This window comes from Neoarius graeffei, chromosome 10, assembly GCF_027579695.1.
Source record: "Neoarius graeffei isolate fNeoGra1 chromosome 10, fNeoGra1.pri, whole genome shotgun sequence".
Lineage (NCBI taxonomy): Eukaryota > Metazoa > Chordata > Actinopteri > Siluriformes > Ariidae > Neoarius > Neoarius graeffei.
Genome location: NC_083578.1, coordinates 63,323,109 through 63,341,524, shown reverse-complemented (window position 1 = coordinate 63,341,524; position 18,416 = coordinate 63,323,109). Strand labels below are relative to the sequence as shown.

At 42.0% G+C, this 18,416-nt stretch overlaps 1 protein-coding gene across 2 annotated transcripts; it reads left to right on the top strand.

Moving 5' to 3' along the window:
• The first annotated feature begins 153 nt into the window (after positions 1-153).
• On the top strand, positions 154-17,972 carry taf10 (TAF10 RNA polymerase II, TATA box binding protein (TBP)-associated factor). 2 transcript variants are annotated; one of them, XM_060932066.1, is made up of 5 exons: positions 154-513; positions 8,500-8,657; positions 8,761-8,825; positions 17,350-17,464; positions 17,636-17,972. In XM_060932066.1, exons 1-5 carry the CDS (start codon positions 363-365, stop codon positions 17,726-17,728), a joined length of 582 nt encoding a protein of 193 aa, XP_060788049.1. In that variant the 5' UTR covers positions 154-362; the 3' UTR covers positions 17,729-17,972. The 2 variants fall into 2 exon arrangements, with proteins under 2 accessions (XP_060788049.1, XP_060788050.1); XM_060932067.1 differs by having other exon boundaries at positions 155-513; positions 17,639-17,972.
• Positions 17,973-18,416: the final 444 nt, after the last annotated feature.

Here is an 18,416-nt window from a genome sequence, read left to right as displayed (position 1 = left end):
CCAGTTTCAAACCATTTGGACTGAATTCGAATTTGTAAAGTAAGTTAATCTTATTTTCGCTCGCAAATAACAGGCTCACTTTAGGGCTTTTATTTTGAAAACGAACTTCCGTACCGTTACATCGCGGAAGCGTTAACGTTACGTATTTGACGCAACTTCCTGAAAGAAAAAAAAAAAGATGCGAACAAAACAACCTGGAGGAGCGATTCAGCAGGGAATCTACTGACTTTTGTTTTACACTATTGACTGGATAAAAATCGCGTGTGGAATTAAATATCCAGTTATTAAAGTGTAATTTGGTTTTTCGGCTTGTAGAAGCTCCTCAGTTCAGAGAGTTTTGCGTGAATCCCTGCGCTAACAGCATGAATGTCGATGCTGCTCAGGCAGCGCCAAGCGGAGCGGCGAGTACAAACTCCTCCTCAACCCCGAGCAGCAGCAGCAGCACGAACTGCGTCCCGAACAGTAACTCCAGCGCTAATGTCAGCAGTTTACCTCCAACTGGCAGCGCTAACGGTGAGCGGAGCCGCTGTGTGTCCGGGTGGAACAGTAAAAGCGGTCTGACTGCAGTTAGCTGCTTAGTTAAAAGTTCACACATGCAGCGGCTCTTTAGCTTTTTAACATTTTACCTCACTTTACTTGCATTTTATAATTCATAGTTTTAGTTTCGGTGCGGATGAACGGAGCTCGCTGGCAAGAAATGAGCCAGAAAAGTATCGAGTAGTGAATTACTACCGGCTGGACAGTGCGGCAGAAATCTTTCCGCTCCCTGCTGGATGAATAAAGTGATCTGTCTGTCTCACCAGATTACTCACTGGGTCTTCATACTTGATATCGTTAGCTACGTTTTAAAGGAAAATGATTTACAATCCTGTGGTGATTATTTTGCATCCATTATTTTATCAAATTCAGAATCAGGTTTATTGGCCAAGTTCTGTTTACACACACGAGGAATTCGGTTCCAGCAGTTGGTGTCTAGTGATACCGGGGGGAACAAGTGTGAATATATGGATAAAGATATGTGTATATAGAGCAGCGGCTACAATTATCGACACTTTAATGATCTTTTAGGATTGCAAAAGTAGAAAAAAAACCTTTCAATACGTAAATTGTGCATGAATAATTACTCAAACTTCCACTGGAAAAACGAGTCGATTCCCGATTACTTATCGTATCAGATCACATGACACCTTTGTCCACAGTTATCGACACCCAGATGATTGATTAAGTAAAAAAATATCGGTATGTCGTATTAAATTAAAATTAGTTTTACTTAGACTTTGCACTAAATCGTATATATCGATGTCAGTGATTATGTAAATGAGGAAGTAATTCTAATGTTTGTAAATAAATGAACTGATAATGTTTAACCTGTCAGAAAATCTTTTTGTTCTACTTTCTAAGTATTTTCGTAGATCACATTTTGTTACTGGGCGGCACGGTGGTGTAGTGGTTAACGCTGTCGCCTCACAGCAAGAAGGTCCGGGTTCGAGCCCCGTGGCTGGCGAGGGCCTTTCTGTGCGGAGTTTGCATGTTCTCCCCGTGTCCGTTTCCTCCGGGTGCTCCGGTTTCCCCCACAGTCCAAAGACATGCAGGTTAGGTTAACTGGTGACTCTAAATTGACCGTAGGTGTGAATGTGAGTGTGAATGGTTGTCTGTGTCTATGTGTCAGCCCTGTGATGACCTGGCGACTTGTCAAGGTGAGACATTTTGTTACTTATTCGTTGTTTGTTTAATTTCTAGTTTTGTAGTTTACCAGTAAATGTCAACAGGCAATTGACAACATGAGAATCCAGGTCAAAGGTCGCAAGTCATTCCTCGAACCAAAATATATAAAATGTCTTGTAATATGTGGTAGATATTTACAACAAACTCCAAAAAAAACCTGAATGGAATAGAAAAATCTGCATGTAATTTTTTTTATATGTTAGGAATTTAATTCTGGTCTAATTCTATTTATTGCAATCAGATTCCAAATACTCTATCAACATTCCATTCTGTTATGAATCTGGAAAAAATATTATAAATCACAGCACCGGGGTTTTTTTTTTTTTCTTTAAAGTGCTTCATCTCCTTCAGCAATGTTACACAAAGATCGATCCATAACAGTTGTAAATGTCACTTAATTCCACAGGGTGTCAATAATGGTGGATACCGGTGAAAGTGATTACTATTATCGATACCTCACGTGACTTCTCAAACACGCGTTTAGATACAAAATGGCGACTGTCAAATGAAAGAGTAAGAAACAAAGTAGGTTTCGACAAGGAGATCATGAAATATCAGTGAATTTGATAAGTAAAAACATGTCCATGATCTTTCCAACATGCTTACCTGCGAAGATAACGTCTGGGTTTTCCTCAAACTGCTGATCATGCTGAAAAAATTCCATCTCAGGTAACGAGCTGCGTCATCAGACGACAAACTCAAAGGGCAAGGGCGGTCTTCCGGTTGATTAATTAACCAATAATAACTGCTGTAACTGAAACTCACCTTTTGTAAAATTGTTTTTTATTGGTAAATCTGAAAAGGTATCGATAATTATAGACTGTCGATAATTGTAGCCGCCGCTCTATAAGAAATGTGTATGTATAATGTACAGTATGGACAATATAGACTAGGGTGCATCAGTTGCCCCCTAAAAATGAAAAGTTCCTCCGATCATGATGCATTTTTGTTTTTATGTTACTTTTGGTAAGAAAACACACTGGGTGAAATATTTTGACAAAATTCAAAAGTTTAATGGTGGCACCAGGAGTTCAAAGTTTTGGAAAAAGCTGCTATTTTATGACTTTTATGACAAAATTTCGATCACTTTTCATGAAACATTATGGCCCCTTATAGAGTATACCAAATATCTTAGATACACATTTTTAGTACATATTCTAAATATATTATCAAGCACAGTTTGAGTTTTAGCTGTTCGTTGAATCATTGTTCAACTACTTTTAAACAATACAAATGTATTATGAATCACATTAATGCTTCTCAATCCCTTGCAAAGGTTCTTAACATGATCTCTGGCTCACAAGAAATCAATAAATGGAGTCCAACATTGTGATTCAAACCTTACGCGAAAACATAAAATAAGCATCTCATCTCATTATCTCTAGCCACTTTATCCTGTTCTACAGGGTCGCAGGCAAGCTGGAGCCTATTCCAGCTGACTATGGGCGAAAGGCGGGGTACACCCTGGACAAGTCGCCAGGTCATCACAGGGCTGACACATAGACACAGACAACCATTCACACTCACATTCACACCTACGGTCAATTTAGAGTCACCAGTTAGCCTAACCTGCATGTCTTTGGACTGTGGGGGAAACCGGAGCACCCGGAGGAAACCCACGCGGACAACATGCAAACTCCGCACAGAAAGGCCCTCGCCGGCCACGGGGCTCGAACCCGGACCTTCTTGCTGTGAGGTGACAGCGCTAACCACTACACCACCGTGCTGCCCTAAAATAAGCATTTTTTGGCAAAAAATGAATCTCATGGTGCCACCATTAGACTTTTGAATATGGTCAAAAAATTTTACAGGATGTCTTTATTGGTGAAAAGGAACACCCAAACAAAAATGCATCAGATTTTATGAAAGTGAGGGCAACTGATGCACCCTAATATAGACATTACACAATATAATATACACTCTACAATAAATAGCATTATATACAATACCTATATTATACACAATGTCTAAAATATCTGTGATACAGTATCTATCTGTAATTTAAATATCTGTCTGTCTATAATAAACAGTATAATATCCAATGTATAGATTATGCATTAAAAATATTTATAATATAAATAAATAATATTGGCTGGTGTTGAGTTGTATATCAGATACATTTCGTTCAGCTAGCATGATATTGAACAAGTTGAAGACTCCACACTCTTTTCCAGTTTTTTGATGCCCATTGGTATGTTTTTCTCTTGCATGTATGTGTGAAGAATATGTGACAAAGTTTTGGTAGCCTTTCAATGCTCAGTGTTTGGTAGTGTTCAGTGCGTCTTTTTCTTTCCTGTCGAGCAAAGAAATGCTTCTGCAGCAGAAGACTCTCTCATTTGATATTCGCATCAGCTCTGATGTGTGACCTCATGTTGTCTTGACAACCATGCAATATCCTAAACCATATTCAACACTCCATTCTCCATTGGGTAGAGTGATGTAATACACGTAGGATAAGCGATATGCTAACAATATTGCATGCTATCAAACCAAATGAATGAAACCCGCTAGAAGGGAATAGAATACAGGTTTTTATTGCATCGAAAAAGTGTCCTGTATGTATAATAATATACAATATCAACAATATAAACATATGCAGGATATTTACAGACAAGACACCATATATTAAAAATAGACAATGGTCAGAGTACGCAGAGTGCAGTGAGGTCATGCAAACAGGAGTATACAGGCGGTACTAGGGGTACAGTAGTATAATGGCAGGGATGGTTCAGGTCAGATATTTATGACGTTGATAGCACGGGGAAAGAAGTTGCTCTTATGTCTAGTGGTTCTGGTTCACAGTGCTTTATAGTACCTGCTGGAGGGGAGGAGTTGGGAAAAGGTTGTGACCAGGGTGTGAGGAGTCCTTAATCATTTTTCTGCCCGCTTCCTGGTTTGTGAAATGTACAAACCCTGGAGGCTGGGCAGGGGAGCACCGATAATCCTTTCTGCTGATCTTACTGTTCACTGCCATCTGTTCCTGTCCTGATTTTGTGGATGCTCCGATCCAGACTGTGATGGATGTGCACAGGACGGATTCAGTGACAGCGGTGTCGAACTGTGTCAACAGCTCCTGTGACGGGCCATCCAGACCAGAAAGCACATCCTTTGCTGGGCTTTTCTCAGGATGAAGCTGATGTTGGAGTCCCATTTCAAGTCTTGTGAGATGGTAGTTCCCAGGACCTTGAAGGTCTCCACAGTTGACGCAGGGCTGCTGGATATTGTGAGCGGGAGCATTGCAGAGGGGGTGTCTCATCAGCCCCACTGTCTTGAGCGTGTTTAGCTCCAGGTTATTCTGACTGCACCAGAGCACCGGCCGTTCAGCATCCCGCCTGTATGCAGACTTGGCGCCATCTTGGATAAGGCCTATGACCATAGTGTCATCTGCAAATTTCAGGAGTTTTACAGTTGGGTCTGTGGAGGTGCAGTTGTTGGTGTAAAGGGAGAAGAGCAGTGGAGAGAGGACATATCCCTGAGGAGCACCAGTGCTGATTGTTCGTGTGCCAGAAGTTTATAGTGAGATTAAATGTTATGAAACATCCACAAAATGAGTTCCTGCTATCATTTAACATTTAGAGCAGCTTTACACAGCTGTTCCTTCACCAGCACCTTTATTTTTTTCCTCTGCTGAAGTTAAGAAGGCGGTTAATTTTCATGTTTGTGAAACCACAAAGTATAAACTCCTCTGTCCTGAGGACTCGTGTAGTAGACAGTTCCAGAGGGCTTACACTGGAGACTGCTTCATTAATGTAAAATAAATATCTCCTTACAGAGAGCTTTCCATATCAACAAGTACACATGTTTCTTTGACAAACAGTACACTTATTATTAGTGTAGAGTGTATGGTGCGTCTGTCATAAAACATGCATGTTGAGTTGTTTCTATGGAAGTGACAAACCTGTGATTTGCCTTGCAGCTGGAACTGCTATTAAATATTCATCAACCCCTTCTGCCCAGTCAGCAGTGGTTGCGTTAGACTTTTTCATTGTCCGTCATTTTGACGGACAGGGTCGTAAAAATTCCGTCATTGTCCATTATTATCTGTCATTTTATTTTAACTTTTAAATGACAATGTATATAGGCTATAAATGCTATACATTTAATAACTTGTGTTTTCATGGACTCATTTTCATTTAAAAATTAATTCACAGAACAAGCTTGTATTATTTGATCATTTATTTATGTATTTATGATGCAAAAAGATGAACAGAGATTCTGACGTTCGGTCACTTGTGAACCCATTTTCCCTCCGCTAAAAACATTGCGGCTGTTGTGCCTTAACGGGCATATGAACAATGTTATTTTACAACGCAGCAAGACAATTGCAGTTAAAATATGAACAGTCCACTACAACGATTTAAGTGACAATCTAATTTGACCTGTTTGCGTGAGCTCAAACCTTCTGGCCCACATGGATTTAAATTGGGAGCTCGCTTGTGCATAATCAAAGTCGTCAATGGAGACTGCTGCCGAGGCAATTGTCATTAAATTTTGCATCTTTGCCTCGGACAGACGACTTCTCATTGACGTTTTAATTTTATTCTGAAGGCTGAACCCGCGCTCTGCTGCGACACTGGAGACTGGAATAACCAGCGCCACTTCAGCCAAAGTTCTGAAGTCGGGAAACATTTCTCCCAGGGCAGTGATCAGAAGCCGGCAAGAGCCTCTGAAAGTTGGATTTCCCGACCCTGCTAGTACTCTCTTCATAGGGAGGAAATCCTGCAGCATGCGGTCTTTCTGCACCAGTGGTGCAGCTGCACCCCGTGGTGACCCGTAGTGGGCTGACACGGAAGGTCTTAAATAAAACGAAGTTATGTTTAAATGTTAGTTTGTCTACCCGTGCGCTCATTAAAATGATAGTTTAGCAGATATTCGAGCAGTGATGTTCCTAATGCCGCTTTTCCACTACAAACGCGGCTGAGCCGTGCCGTGCTGAGTTGGGCTGAGCGGGGCTGTTGGAGTTGCATTTCGACTACAACCGCGCTGAACCGTGCTGGCTGGAAGTGGGTGGACACATTGGGTGGAGTTAGCGAAAGTGGGTGGACGTCACGTGATGTCGTTAAGCAGCGCAAACAGTGACATCAGTGACAGTGGCGGAACAAGTCAGAGCCGGGCCGGGGGCGGGGCAAATGACCGGGCCCTTTATTAAAGCTTATCATAACATCATTTTAGGCTACAAAATGTCCGCAACTGCGGTGTTTACCAATTTCAACACTACCGGGTGCAACTATGTTATTTAGTACATCAAGTCCTTCAAACGAACATGTAACTCAGAAACAAAAAACATTAGGATACTGTACATGGCTCATAATAAAACATCAATAGCCTATACTGCGCACATTATTTGAAGGGCATACGAATGAGCGCTCAGAGGTTGCAACGGTGACAGGAAGAGTCAGAAATAAAAGGAGGGCGGTGCAAACCTCACTGAATGCACTGTGTTTACCAATTTCAACACTACGGGGTGCAACTATGTTATTTTGTACATTAAGTCCTTCAAACGAACATGTAACTCAGAAACAAAAAAACATTAGGCGACATACTGTACATGGCTCATAATAAAACATCAATAGCCTACTGCGCGCATTATTTGAAGGGCATACGACGAGCCTTGCGCTCCGCGAACTCGTCCACGATGCTCTGTATGTCACTGATTCAGTGATCTTTTAAGCGGTAGTCTCACGACCCGAATAGTAAACAATAAACATGGAGGACATGGAGTTGTTAGTGTTGCTGGTCTTGGTGCTGTGGCTTGTTGTCACCGACGACGCCAACAGATACTGGCAAGAGCGTATAGATGAGGCGAGGCGCATAAGGCTTCAGAAATTCTCGTAATTCGTAATTCTTCTTCTTCCAGGTTTGCGGTGTTTACAGATCCCAGCGCGCTCGCGGGGCGTGTGTGGGCATGTGAGGACACTCCTCCTCACCAATCAGTGCACAGGGGAGTGTCTGCTCACGCCCCCAACCTCACTCGGCACGGCTTGGCTCGCTTCAGCCCCACTCCAAAACGGTGCGAGTTTTAGGGGCTAAGCAGGGCTGAAGCGAGCCGAGTCGTGCTGGTTTTTGGTAGTCGAAACGCGAGCCGTGTCGGGCTGAAGTGAGCTGAAGCGAGCTGAAAAAGGGTAGTGGAAAAGGGCCATATGCTTCCTAAGCTTGCTGGGGAAGAATACCATAAATCGACATTTGTTTCATTTTAAAAGCAAGAAAACAACTAGCCTAAATGAGCGCTATTGCATTAAGACGTACAGGCAGGGAAACGACACAAATAACCCAATGCATCTCTTTTTTTAATAGCAAAAATGACGTGTCTTCTGCAGAGAAGGGAAACATTAATACATCTCACTGTGCTAGTGGTTAGAAAAGTCAGAGCGCGGTCAGGAGCGCGATGGGGGGAACAGCCTTGCGCAGTGGCTACAATGTATACATGAGTAGCCTATGCACTGAACATCAAGACTGCCGCAACGTCGGCTCAGATTGAAAGTGACGGCAGTGGAAGACTATGTATACTGTATGTAAGAAAACTCTGCCACAACTTGCCAATCATTTCAATTGTGTGTTTCATTGTGTTATTATTAGGCTATTATTGTTATTGGTAATGGTAACGGTAAACATCCGTCAAAATGACCGACGGCCTTCAGATTTTTCCGTCATAGCTAAAAAAAATCCGTCAATGACGGACAATTGTCGGTTAACGCGACCTACGCCAGTCAGATATGAGAACAGCATTGTTGGATACTATTGAATAACACACACTGATATTTTGTCTCTCAATAGTTCCGACCTCAGCTGCTATGGCAACACCATCATCGGACTCGTCTGTGTCTAATGGGCTCTACGTGCCCACGGGATTGGCCAACGGGGATGTGAAGCCTGTTATCTCAAGCACGCCACTGGCAGATTTCCTGATGCAGCTGGAAGACTACACACCCACAGTGAGTTCACACGTGTTGAACACCAGTGAGGTTCTTATGTGATCATGGCTTTATTTTATTGGACATTTTTTTAAATTTGTTTGTTTGTTTGTTTTTCCCTTAGATCCCCGATGCAGTTACAGGATATTATCTCAATCGAGCAGGATTTGAAGCGTCAGACCCCAGGATGTAAGTTTAGCTAGTTTGTTTTTACAGGTATTAGACAGACAATTGATGCAGTTGATAAAACATAATAAGAAATGTACACTTACTGGCCACTTTAGTAGGAACTTGTCCTTGATTCTAATGCCGCTTTTCCACTACAAACGCGGCTGAGTCGGGCTGAGCGGGGCTGTTGGAGTTGCATTTCGACTACAACCGCGCTGAACCGTGCTGGCTGGAAGTGGGTGGACACATTGGGTGGAGTTAGCGAAAGTGGGTGGACATCAGGTGATGTCGTTAAGCAGCACAAACAGTGACATCAGTGAGCTTTTAAGCGGTAGTCTCACGACCCGAATAGTAAACAATAAACATGGAGGACATGGAGTCGTTAGTGTTGCTGGTCTTGGTGCTGTGGCTTGTTGTCACCGACAACGCGGACAGATACTGGCAAGAGCGTATAGATGAGGCGAGGCGCATAAGGCTTCAGAAATTCTTGTAATTCGTAATTATTCTCCTTCCGGGTTTACGGTGTTTACAGATCCCAGCGCGCTCGCGGGGCGTGTGTGGGCATGTGAGGACACTCCTCCTCACCAATCAGTGCACAGGGGAGTGTCTGCTCAGGCCCCCAGCCTCACTCGGCACGGTTTGGCTCGCTTCAGCCCCACTCCAAAATGGTGCGAGTTTTAGGGGCTAAGCAGGGCTGAAACGAGCTGAGTCGTGCTGGTTTTTGGTAGTCGAAACGCGAGCCGTGTCGGGCTGAAGCGAGCTGAAGTGAGCTGAAAAAGGGTAGTGGAAAAGGGCCATAAGATTCCTGTTCTTGGCTGCAGGAGTGGAACCCAATGTGGTCTCCTGCTGTTGCATGCTGAGATGCTTTTCTGCTCACCATGGTTGTAGAGAGTTGTTATGACTTACTATATCCTTCCTGGAAGCTCAAACCAATCTGGCCATTTTCCCCTGACCTCTCTTATCAACAAGGTGCTTCCACCCACAGAACTGTCGCTCACTCTTTTTTTTTTTTTTTTCCCTCTTCTCCCCCCCACCACTCCATTCTGTGTAAACTCTAGAGACTGTTGTGTGTGAAAACCCCAGGAGATCGGCAGTTTCTGATCTACTCGAACCAGTCCATCTGGCACCAACAACCATGCCAAAGTGAAAGTGACAGAGATCACAATGTTTCCCATTCTGATGTTTGAAGTGAACATTAACTGAAGCTCTCAATTTGTATCTGCATGAGTGTATGCATTGTGCTGCTGTTAAAGGATTGGCTGATTAGAGAACTGCATAAAACAGCAGGTGAATGGGTGTTCCTAATAAAGTGGCTGGTGAGTGTATATCAGAATCAAGTTTATTGCCAAGTACATCCTCATATATAAGGAATTTGCTTTGGTGGTTGGTGCTTGAACAGTTAAGACAGAAGAATAAAAAAGACAAAATTACAGTGGTGCTTGAAAGTTTGTGAACCCTTTAGAATTTTCTAGATTTCTGCATAAATATGACCTAAAACAACATCAGATTTTCATACAAGTCCTAAAAGTAGATAAAGAGAACCCAGTTAAACAAATGAGACAAAAAATATTATACTTGGTCATTTATTTATTGAGGAAAATGATCCGATATTACATATCTGTGAGTGGCAAAAGTATGTGAACCTCTAGGATTTGCAGTTAATTTGAAGGTGAAATTAGAGTCAGGTGTTTTCAATCAATGGGATGACAATCAGGTGTGAGTGGGCACCCTGTTTTATTTAAAGAACAGGGATCTATCAAAGTCTGATCTTCACAACACATGTTTGTGGAAGTGTATCTTGGCACGAACAAAGGAGATTTCTGAGGACCTCAGAAAAAGCGTTGTTGATGCTCATCAGGCTGGAAAAGGTTACAAAACCATCTCTAAAGAGTTTGGACTCCACCAATCCACAGTCAGATTGTGTACAGATGGAGGAAATTCAAGACCATTGTTACCCTCCCCAGGAGTGGTCAACCAACAAAGATCACTCCAAGAGCAAGGCATGTAATCGTCGACGAGGTCACAAAGGACCCCAGGGTAACTTCTAAGCAACTGAAGGTCTCTCTCACATTGGCTAATGTTAATGTTCATGAGTCCACCATCAGGAGAACACTGAACAACAATGGTGTGCATGGCAGGGTTGCAAGGAGAAAGCCACTGCTCTCCAAAAAGAACATTGCTGCTCGTCTGCAGTTTGCTAAAGATCATGTAGACAAGCCAGAAGGCTATTGGAAAAATGTTTTGTGGACAGATGAGACCAAAATAGAACTTTTTGGTTTAAATGAGAAGTGTTGTTTGGAGAAAGGAAAACACTGCATTCCAGCATAAGAATCTTATCCCATCTGTGAAACATGGTGGTGGTAGTATCATGGTTTGGGCCTGTTCTGCTGCATCTGGGCCAGGACGGCTTGCCATCATTGATGGAACAGTGAATTCTGAATTATACCAGTGAATTCTAAAGGAAAATGTCAGGACATCTGTCCATGAACTGAATCTCAAGAGAAGGTGGGTCGTGCAGCAAGACAACGACCCTAAGCACACAAGTTGTTCTACCAAAGAATGATTAAAGAAGAATAAAGTTAATGTTTTGGAATGGCCAAGTCAAAGTCTTGACCTTAATCCAATTGAAATGTTGTGGAAGGACCTGAAGCGAGCAGTTCATGTGAGGAAACCCACCAACATCCCAGAGTTGAAGCTGTTCTGTACGGAGGAATGGGCTAAAATTCCTCCAAGCCGATGTGCAGGACTGATCAACAGTTACCGGAAACATTTAGTTGCAGTTATTGCTGCACAAGGGGGTCACACCAGATACTGAAAGCAAAGGTTCACATACTTTTGCCACTCATCGGTATGTAATATTGGATTGTTTTCCTCAATAAATAACATTTTTGTCTCATTTGTTTAACTGGGTTCTCTTTATTTTTAGGACTTTGTGAAAATTTGATGTTTTAGGTCATATTTATGAGAAATCTAGAAAATTCTAAAGGGTTCACAAACTTTCAAGCACCACTGTAGTTATATAAATAGAATAAAAAAAAAAAGACTCTAAAATATACAGATTTAAAAAGTGGACACATTTAAGGGGGTATGCGCATGGGTTGGTTTGAAGCCCAGGCTGTACAGTATATCCCGAAATGTGCAAAAATAGGTCACATGATGGTCATAAAATGAATGTGTGAGAAGAGAATATGTGCAGTGAGTTAAATACTTAAGCTGTACAGTGTGTACCAGAATGTGCAATAAAAGTTAACAGGATGAAGATGTATGACATGACCATGAGATGCGCAAAATACACAGTTTAGAGATGAAGTGCATTGATGTCACAGATTCAGAGTGCACTGCTAAAATGAAATTAGTCTCCAGATGAACAGTGAAATCCTATACATCCTGTACATTTTAGGAATATTAATTAGATAATTTATACAGGCAAATTTTTTTTTTTTTAATTTAAATAGCTCCGTAATTTTGTTGTTCTGATGGCAGGGACATAACACTGGTCATGCTTACCACGTATCATTTCACCTTAAACATAGACAATAAGATTAGGTGACCTTTTTGTAATCTAGACATATTTACACTCCAGCCATATTCACTGTTATTATTATACGCTTTTCTGGCCTTAAGCTTCAGCATCTTCAAGATTGTAATCCAGTTGGTTCGCCACAATTTTGGGTACATCTTGTTTTGTGTATAGTTTCTGACAGGTAAACACACTTTTGAACGTAGTGTTTTTCAGGTTATGATCATCTTACTGGATTGAACAAAATCATATCTTATGCATACCTTATACCATATCTTTGTATTCAAAACTTTTCAGAACTTAAGTGTGAGTAGACATGATAATTGCGGCATTTGTAGATGGGCTTTGGTTGCAGCGTCAATCAAATGGACTCTTACTTTAAAAGTTTGATCTGTGTTTACCGATGAAAGATTTGAAAGACTAATTCCTCTTATTAAAAGACAAGGGCAAGAACAATCTTAGTTACTCTCTAAGATGCTGGTGCTCGACTTGAGAACTTTGCGTTTCCTAAATAAGTGAATGAAACTGAAACTTTACACTGCAACCGCGCTGTAACAAACGCCTTGGGGAAGTCCAAATAGTTCATTATACCAGTGGTTTTCAAAGTGGGGGCTGCCAGGGGGCGCTAGGGGGGCCTCAGAAAGTTGGAGGGACGATAACAAAAAAATTGCGGAAAAAAAATATATATTTAAAAAAATTTATTATTAAATATATTGTAATTAGTTTTTTAATCATTATTATAAAATATAATTATTAATAATACATCATATCGAAATGTTGTTTGCCATGCTCATCTCTCCGATTGCCTGTGACATTGCGGTTTGCGCCATTTATCAAGCTGCTTTGCTCCTCAAGCTAGTGTATTGCTAGCGCAAAATGGACAGGTTTTTGAAGAAGAGACCGAAGGAACAAACCAACAGCCCTGCTGTGGAGGACACTGCTGCGAAAGAAACTAAGAAGTCCTGGCCAACTAAAATCCGAAAATATGAGGCAGCATACATTAAGTATGGCTTTACAGCCATACAGAAAAATGGCCATGATTGCCCGAAATGTGTCCTCTGTCTGGAGACCCTGTTAAACGAGTGCTTAAAACCTTCGAAACTTCAGCGTCACTTGGTACAAAAACATCCGACAGATGCCGAAAAAACAGTAGATTTCTTCAGACGCAAAGAAGAGCATTTGGTCAGGCAATCTGCTGCATTCACCCAGCAAGCTACCGTCCCCGAGCGGGCCCGGAAGGCATCATTTTTAGCCTCATACCACATTGCTTGTGCTAAAAAACCTCACTCAATTGGAGAAGATTTGATTTTACCAGCCACCAAAGACATTGTCCGAGAATTGCTTGGTGAGGATTGTGCCAAAAAAAAATCGATGCTGTCCCACTCTCTGATAACACCGTGAGCCAATGGATTGGTGACATGGCTCAAGACGTATCTGCTCAGCTGTTGGAGCAGGTGAGAGCCAGCGAATACTTCGCACTTCAGCTGGATGAGAGCACAGATTTATCCAATGAGGCCCAACTGCTTGTGTACATCAGATTTATTTCACAGGAAAGATTTGTGGAGGAAATACTATTTTGTAAAGCACTTGAAAGAAGAACTACTGGGGAAGACATTTTTCAAGTTTTGGACGATTACATCGAGTCTAACGGATTGGACTGGACCCGTTGTGTGGGGGTGTGTTCGGACGGAGCCGCGGCAATGACCGGGAATATCAGTGGAGTGACCGCTCTCATTAAGCAGAAGGCCCCGCATGTAGTGGCCACACACTGCATGCTCCATCGCGAGGCACTGGTTGCAAAAAGGATGGATAACGAGTTGAATCAGGTACTACAGGAGGTTATAGAAGTAGTGAATTTGATTAAAGCCCGTCCCATGAAACACAGACTGTTTACCCTGCTTTGTAATAAGATGGGCGCTCGTTTTGAGGGGCTGCTGCTTCACTCGAACGTGCGCTGGCCGTCACGGGACGCAGTTTTGAACCGTGTCTATGAGCTTCGGAGGGAGGTTGCAGAGTTCCTCTCATCCGAAAAGCATCAGCTGGCAGATCGGTTCACCGATGCAACCTGGATCCGCAAACTTGCATACATGTCAGACATTTTCCAGCATCTAAATGTACTGAATCAAAGCATGCAAGGACGTGACACATACATACTCCAGGTGCAAGACAAAGTGCGTGCTTTTTCCAAAAAGATCATGCTGTGGTCAAACAAGCTCCAGGAGGGAGTTACAGAAATGTTCGCACTACTTCACCAGAAGCTGCTGTCACATGGTGATTTGGGCTCCGTCTCTCCATTGATCCAGTCCCACCTGGAGCACCTCCAAGGATATTTCAAAGACTATTTCCCTGACCTCGAAAACACACATTTAAACTGGGTTAGGAACCCCTTTGCCCCCGGTGTCGGTTCTAGTCTAGACTTAAAGTCACAGGAGGAGCTGATTGAGATGACAAACTTGGGGGGTTTAAAAATGGACTTTGAGGCTCTTCCCCTGTCTAACTACTGGCTACATGTAAGAAAGGACTATCCCAGCTTGGCTGACAGGGCATTGAAATGCCTTCTCCCTTTTGCAACAACCTACTTGTGCGAGTCTGGCTTTTCGACTTTAAAGGTACTCAAAACCAAACATAGAGCACGTCTACATGGGGACAATGACATGCGTATGGCACTGACTGAGATTAAGCCCAGGGTTGACAAACTATGTAGGAGCCACCAAGCCCATCCCTCCCACTAGTGTAAACCGTCTGTCACTCCCACACACACACACACACACACACACACACACACACAATTGAGAGTGGTTTGATTTCTTTTGTGCTGTTCTTAACAGTTTGTTGTTCAGTGCGAAAATATTTGTGTTGAAAACATGTTAGTTAATAATATTCTTATGCTAAACAAATGTAACAATTATTGAATAAAAGTAAGAGAAAACATTCTAAAAGTTGATGTTTCTTTACATATTTTGTAGCATTGTCTGTGGGTTTGGACAGGGGGTCCCTGGCCAGAAGCTAATGCTGTTTGGGGGACCTTGGCATGGAAAAGTTTGGGAACCCCTGCATTATACCGAAAAGTTCATAATACTGAAATGGACCCACTTTTCACACCACTCACGTTATATGCGAACTATCACAGTTCAATGACTGAGTTAAAGGATCACAAATGGAAGCGATGAATCTTCACCTGTCATGGACCAGTGTATCGTTGTCAGTGTGCACCCACTGCCTTACTATGTTTTTTCTAAATCTTCACCATTCAGTTCATTCATGTGTTGCAAATCACCAATAATGTCATTTATGTAGCGACGCAGGGCTGGGCAGGGGGTTTAAAAATGCCACCAGTACACTTTAACTACATGCTAAGTTTTTAGCATATTAGCAGTCATTTCTTCCTTTTATCGATCCCGTCATCACCGTTCTCAAAAATTGTTAATGATCGACACCTAAGCGACACCTAGGCTTACCCTTTGTTTGTGGCATTAACACACATTATTAACTTGACTGCGGATTTGATTACTTATTTTTCGTCTCTGTGGGGAAGAGGAGTGCATGGCTCAGTGTGTTATGTCAGCAGGCGAATGACGGGATGTAATTGCAGGAAGTGTTTTGTTTACAAACAGGCAGGCAAACAGTTCAAAAACATAAGACCAGGGTTGTGAAACGGCAATGGTCACGTAAGGCACAAACAGAATGACCAAGGCAAAGATGAATGGCGGAGTCCAAATACATTAAACAGTCAAAACCAGAAAGGCAATACACACAGATACAAGGCTTGGTAACGTGAGTCACTAGGTACAGCACGTGTACTTCGCCAAGTCTGTGTATGTAGAGAGTCTCCTTATAAGTGTGCGCTGTGATTGCACTCTAATCCAGAACAGGTGCATAGTCTTAATGGTGACTTATTTATTATTTATTTATTTTAAACTTCTCAAGACTCTAACTCATTGCCACTAAAGGCAGGGGACATGAACTTAGTTAATTATATGTGAAAGTTAATAGTAAAAGGGGCGGCATGGTGGTGTAGTGGTTAGCGCTGTCGCCTCACAGCAAGAAGGTCCGGGTTCGAGCCCCGTGGCCGGCGAGGGCCTTTCTGTGTGGAGTTTGCATGTTCTCCCCGTGTCCGCGTGGGTTTCCTCCGGGTGCTCCGGTTTCCCCCACAGTCCAAAGACATGCAGGTTAGGTTAACTGGTGACTCTAAATTGACCGTAGGTGTGAATGTGAGTGTGAATGGTTGTCTGTGTCTATGTGTCAGCCCTGTGATGACCTGGCGACTTGTCCAGGGTGTACCCCGCCTTTCGCCCGTAGTCAGCTGGGATAGGCTCCAGCTTGCCTGCGACCCTGTAGAACAGGATAAAGCGGCTAGAGATAATGAGATGAGATGAGTTAATAGTAAAAGAGTTTGTTCTTGCGGGGTTGTTAAAGGGGAACTGAAGGCTAATTTTTTATCATCAAAATTCTATTTCTCATTTTATAAAATGTAGGAATGCATTTCTGACAGCAATTTTGTCACTGCTATAGCAAGTTATGAGCGTTTGAAATATGCTATGTAGTATATCAGTCCATATGTCAAAGCAATGGCCATAAATGAGATTTGCTGAGACCTGTGCGAGACATCGTAGGATGGAAGTAAAACGTACAGCGGAAATCAAAGTGACCAACATCTGCCAATGTTGGAGTGATATGGCGATCTGGCCGCTGTGTAAACAGTTTTCAAAATGGCGGCGCTGAGACTTCACGTTTTGAAGTCTCGCACAAGTCTCGTGAAGATCGCGCGGATAAGCGACGCCTGCCGTGGACCATACGAACTACATTCAACATGGCTAAAAACCGAACAGGCTGATCAGTGTAATATAATATGCCAATACGAGTCATGATATAAGGTTAATAAAACCAAAAACGTTATTGAATAACACGTTAATTAAGAAATAAAGCAAGTTTAAAAATGACTTCAGTTCACCTTTAAACAGGAGTACATCACTGAACTGGACTAATTCATGGCTTTGAAACACCCTTCTTTTCATCTGTACACAGAATCCGTCTGATCTCATTGGCTGCTCAGAAGTTTGTCTCAGACATTGCTAATGATGCACTGCAGCACTGTAAAATGAAGGGCACTGCGTCTGGAAGCTCCCGGAGCAAGACAAAGGTTAGTAGAGTCTGTAACACAGACATCAGGAAATGTTTTCAGGGTGTAATTGTATTGGAACATTGTGACATATACTGTTATTAAAGCAGCACAAACTGCTTCGTCTTATACATTTTATGGTTCATTGATTTATTACAAATCTGATTTTGTTGTCTTGTTCATCCTGAAAAGCAGGATAAGAAGTACACACTGACGATGGAGGACCTGACCCCAGCTTTATCCGAGTATGGCATCAATGTTAAAAAACCCTACTACTTCACGTAAAAAAACAAACGTCTTGAAACGAACTGCTGAAAGTAACATGGCTCCATCAATAGGTATCCAAACTGTAGAGACATGACTTTTTAACAGTGAAAGCCTTTGGTCCATGTGACTCAGAGATGATTATGTGCTGTCTTTTCATTGATTTTGCAATTTATTTGAAGGTTTTTTTTTGCTGAACCATGAATGTGATTCATTACACATTTGTAATATTGGATTAGTGGAAATAAACAGAATTTGTCACTTATCTGTTTATTTTATGTTCTGAAAATATTGTATATCTGAGCTGAATTTCACAGAAGACTGTTGTGATTTGAAATAATTCAGATAAAATTATTCATCCAGTTTTATATCGTGGCAACTCTTACCAGTTGACTTTCTGCACTTGAGTGAGTCCCCCCCCTTCTTCTCCACCTGTATTTTGAAGGCTTTGGTTTCTAGGCTGTAATCAGTCCTGCTTAAGTATTAATAGAAAATGTGAAGCTGCTCTTATGTTTCGGTTGTTGGCTGACAGGACCAGTGTACAGTAATCATTGAGCTGAAGTCCTGACATTTGTGTTATATTTGTCAACCTTTTTCTTAACGCTTGTTCCCCCAGTGTATTTTTTAATAAACATGGGCAAAACATTTTGCATAATATATAGCTGTATACACTTAAGTGCAAAAGTTTTGCATCCTACATGGTTTCAGG

What these genes read in the sequence shown, in the direction of transcription:
- taf10 (XM_060932066.1), top strand. Translation starts at nt 363, where the DNA reads ATGAATGTCGATGCTGCTCAGGCAGCGCCAAGCGGAGCGGCGAGTACA. An exon ending in TCCAACTGGCAGCGCTAACG is followed by an intron (nt 514 to 8,499) that starts GTGAGCGGAGCC and finishes GTCTCTCAATAG; the next exon opens with TTCCGACCTCAGCTGCTATG. An exon ending in TGGAAGACTACACACCCACA is followed by an intron (nt 8,658 to 8,760) that starts GTGAGTTCACAC and finishes TTTTTCCCTTAG; the next exon opens with ATCCCCGATGCAGTTACAGG.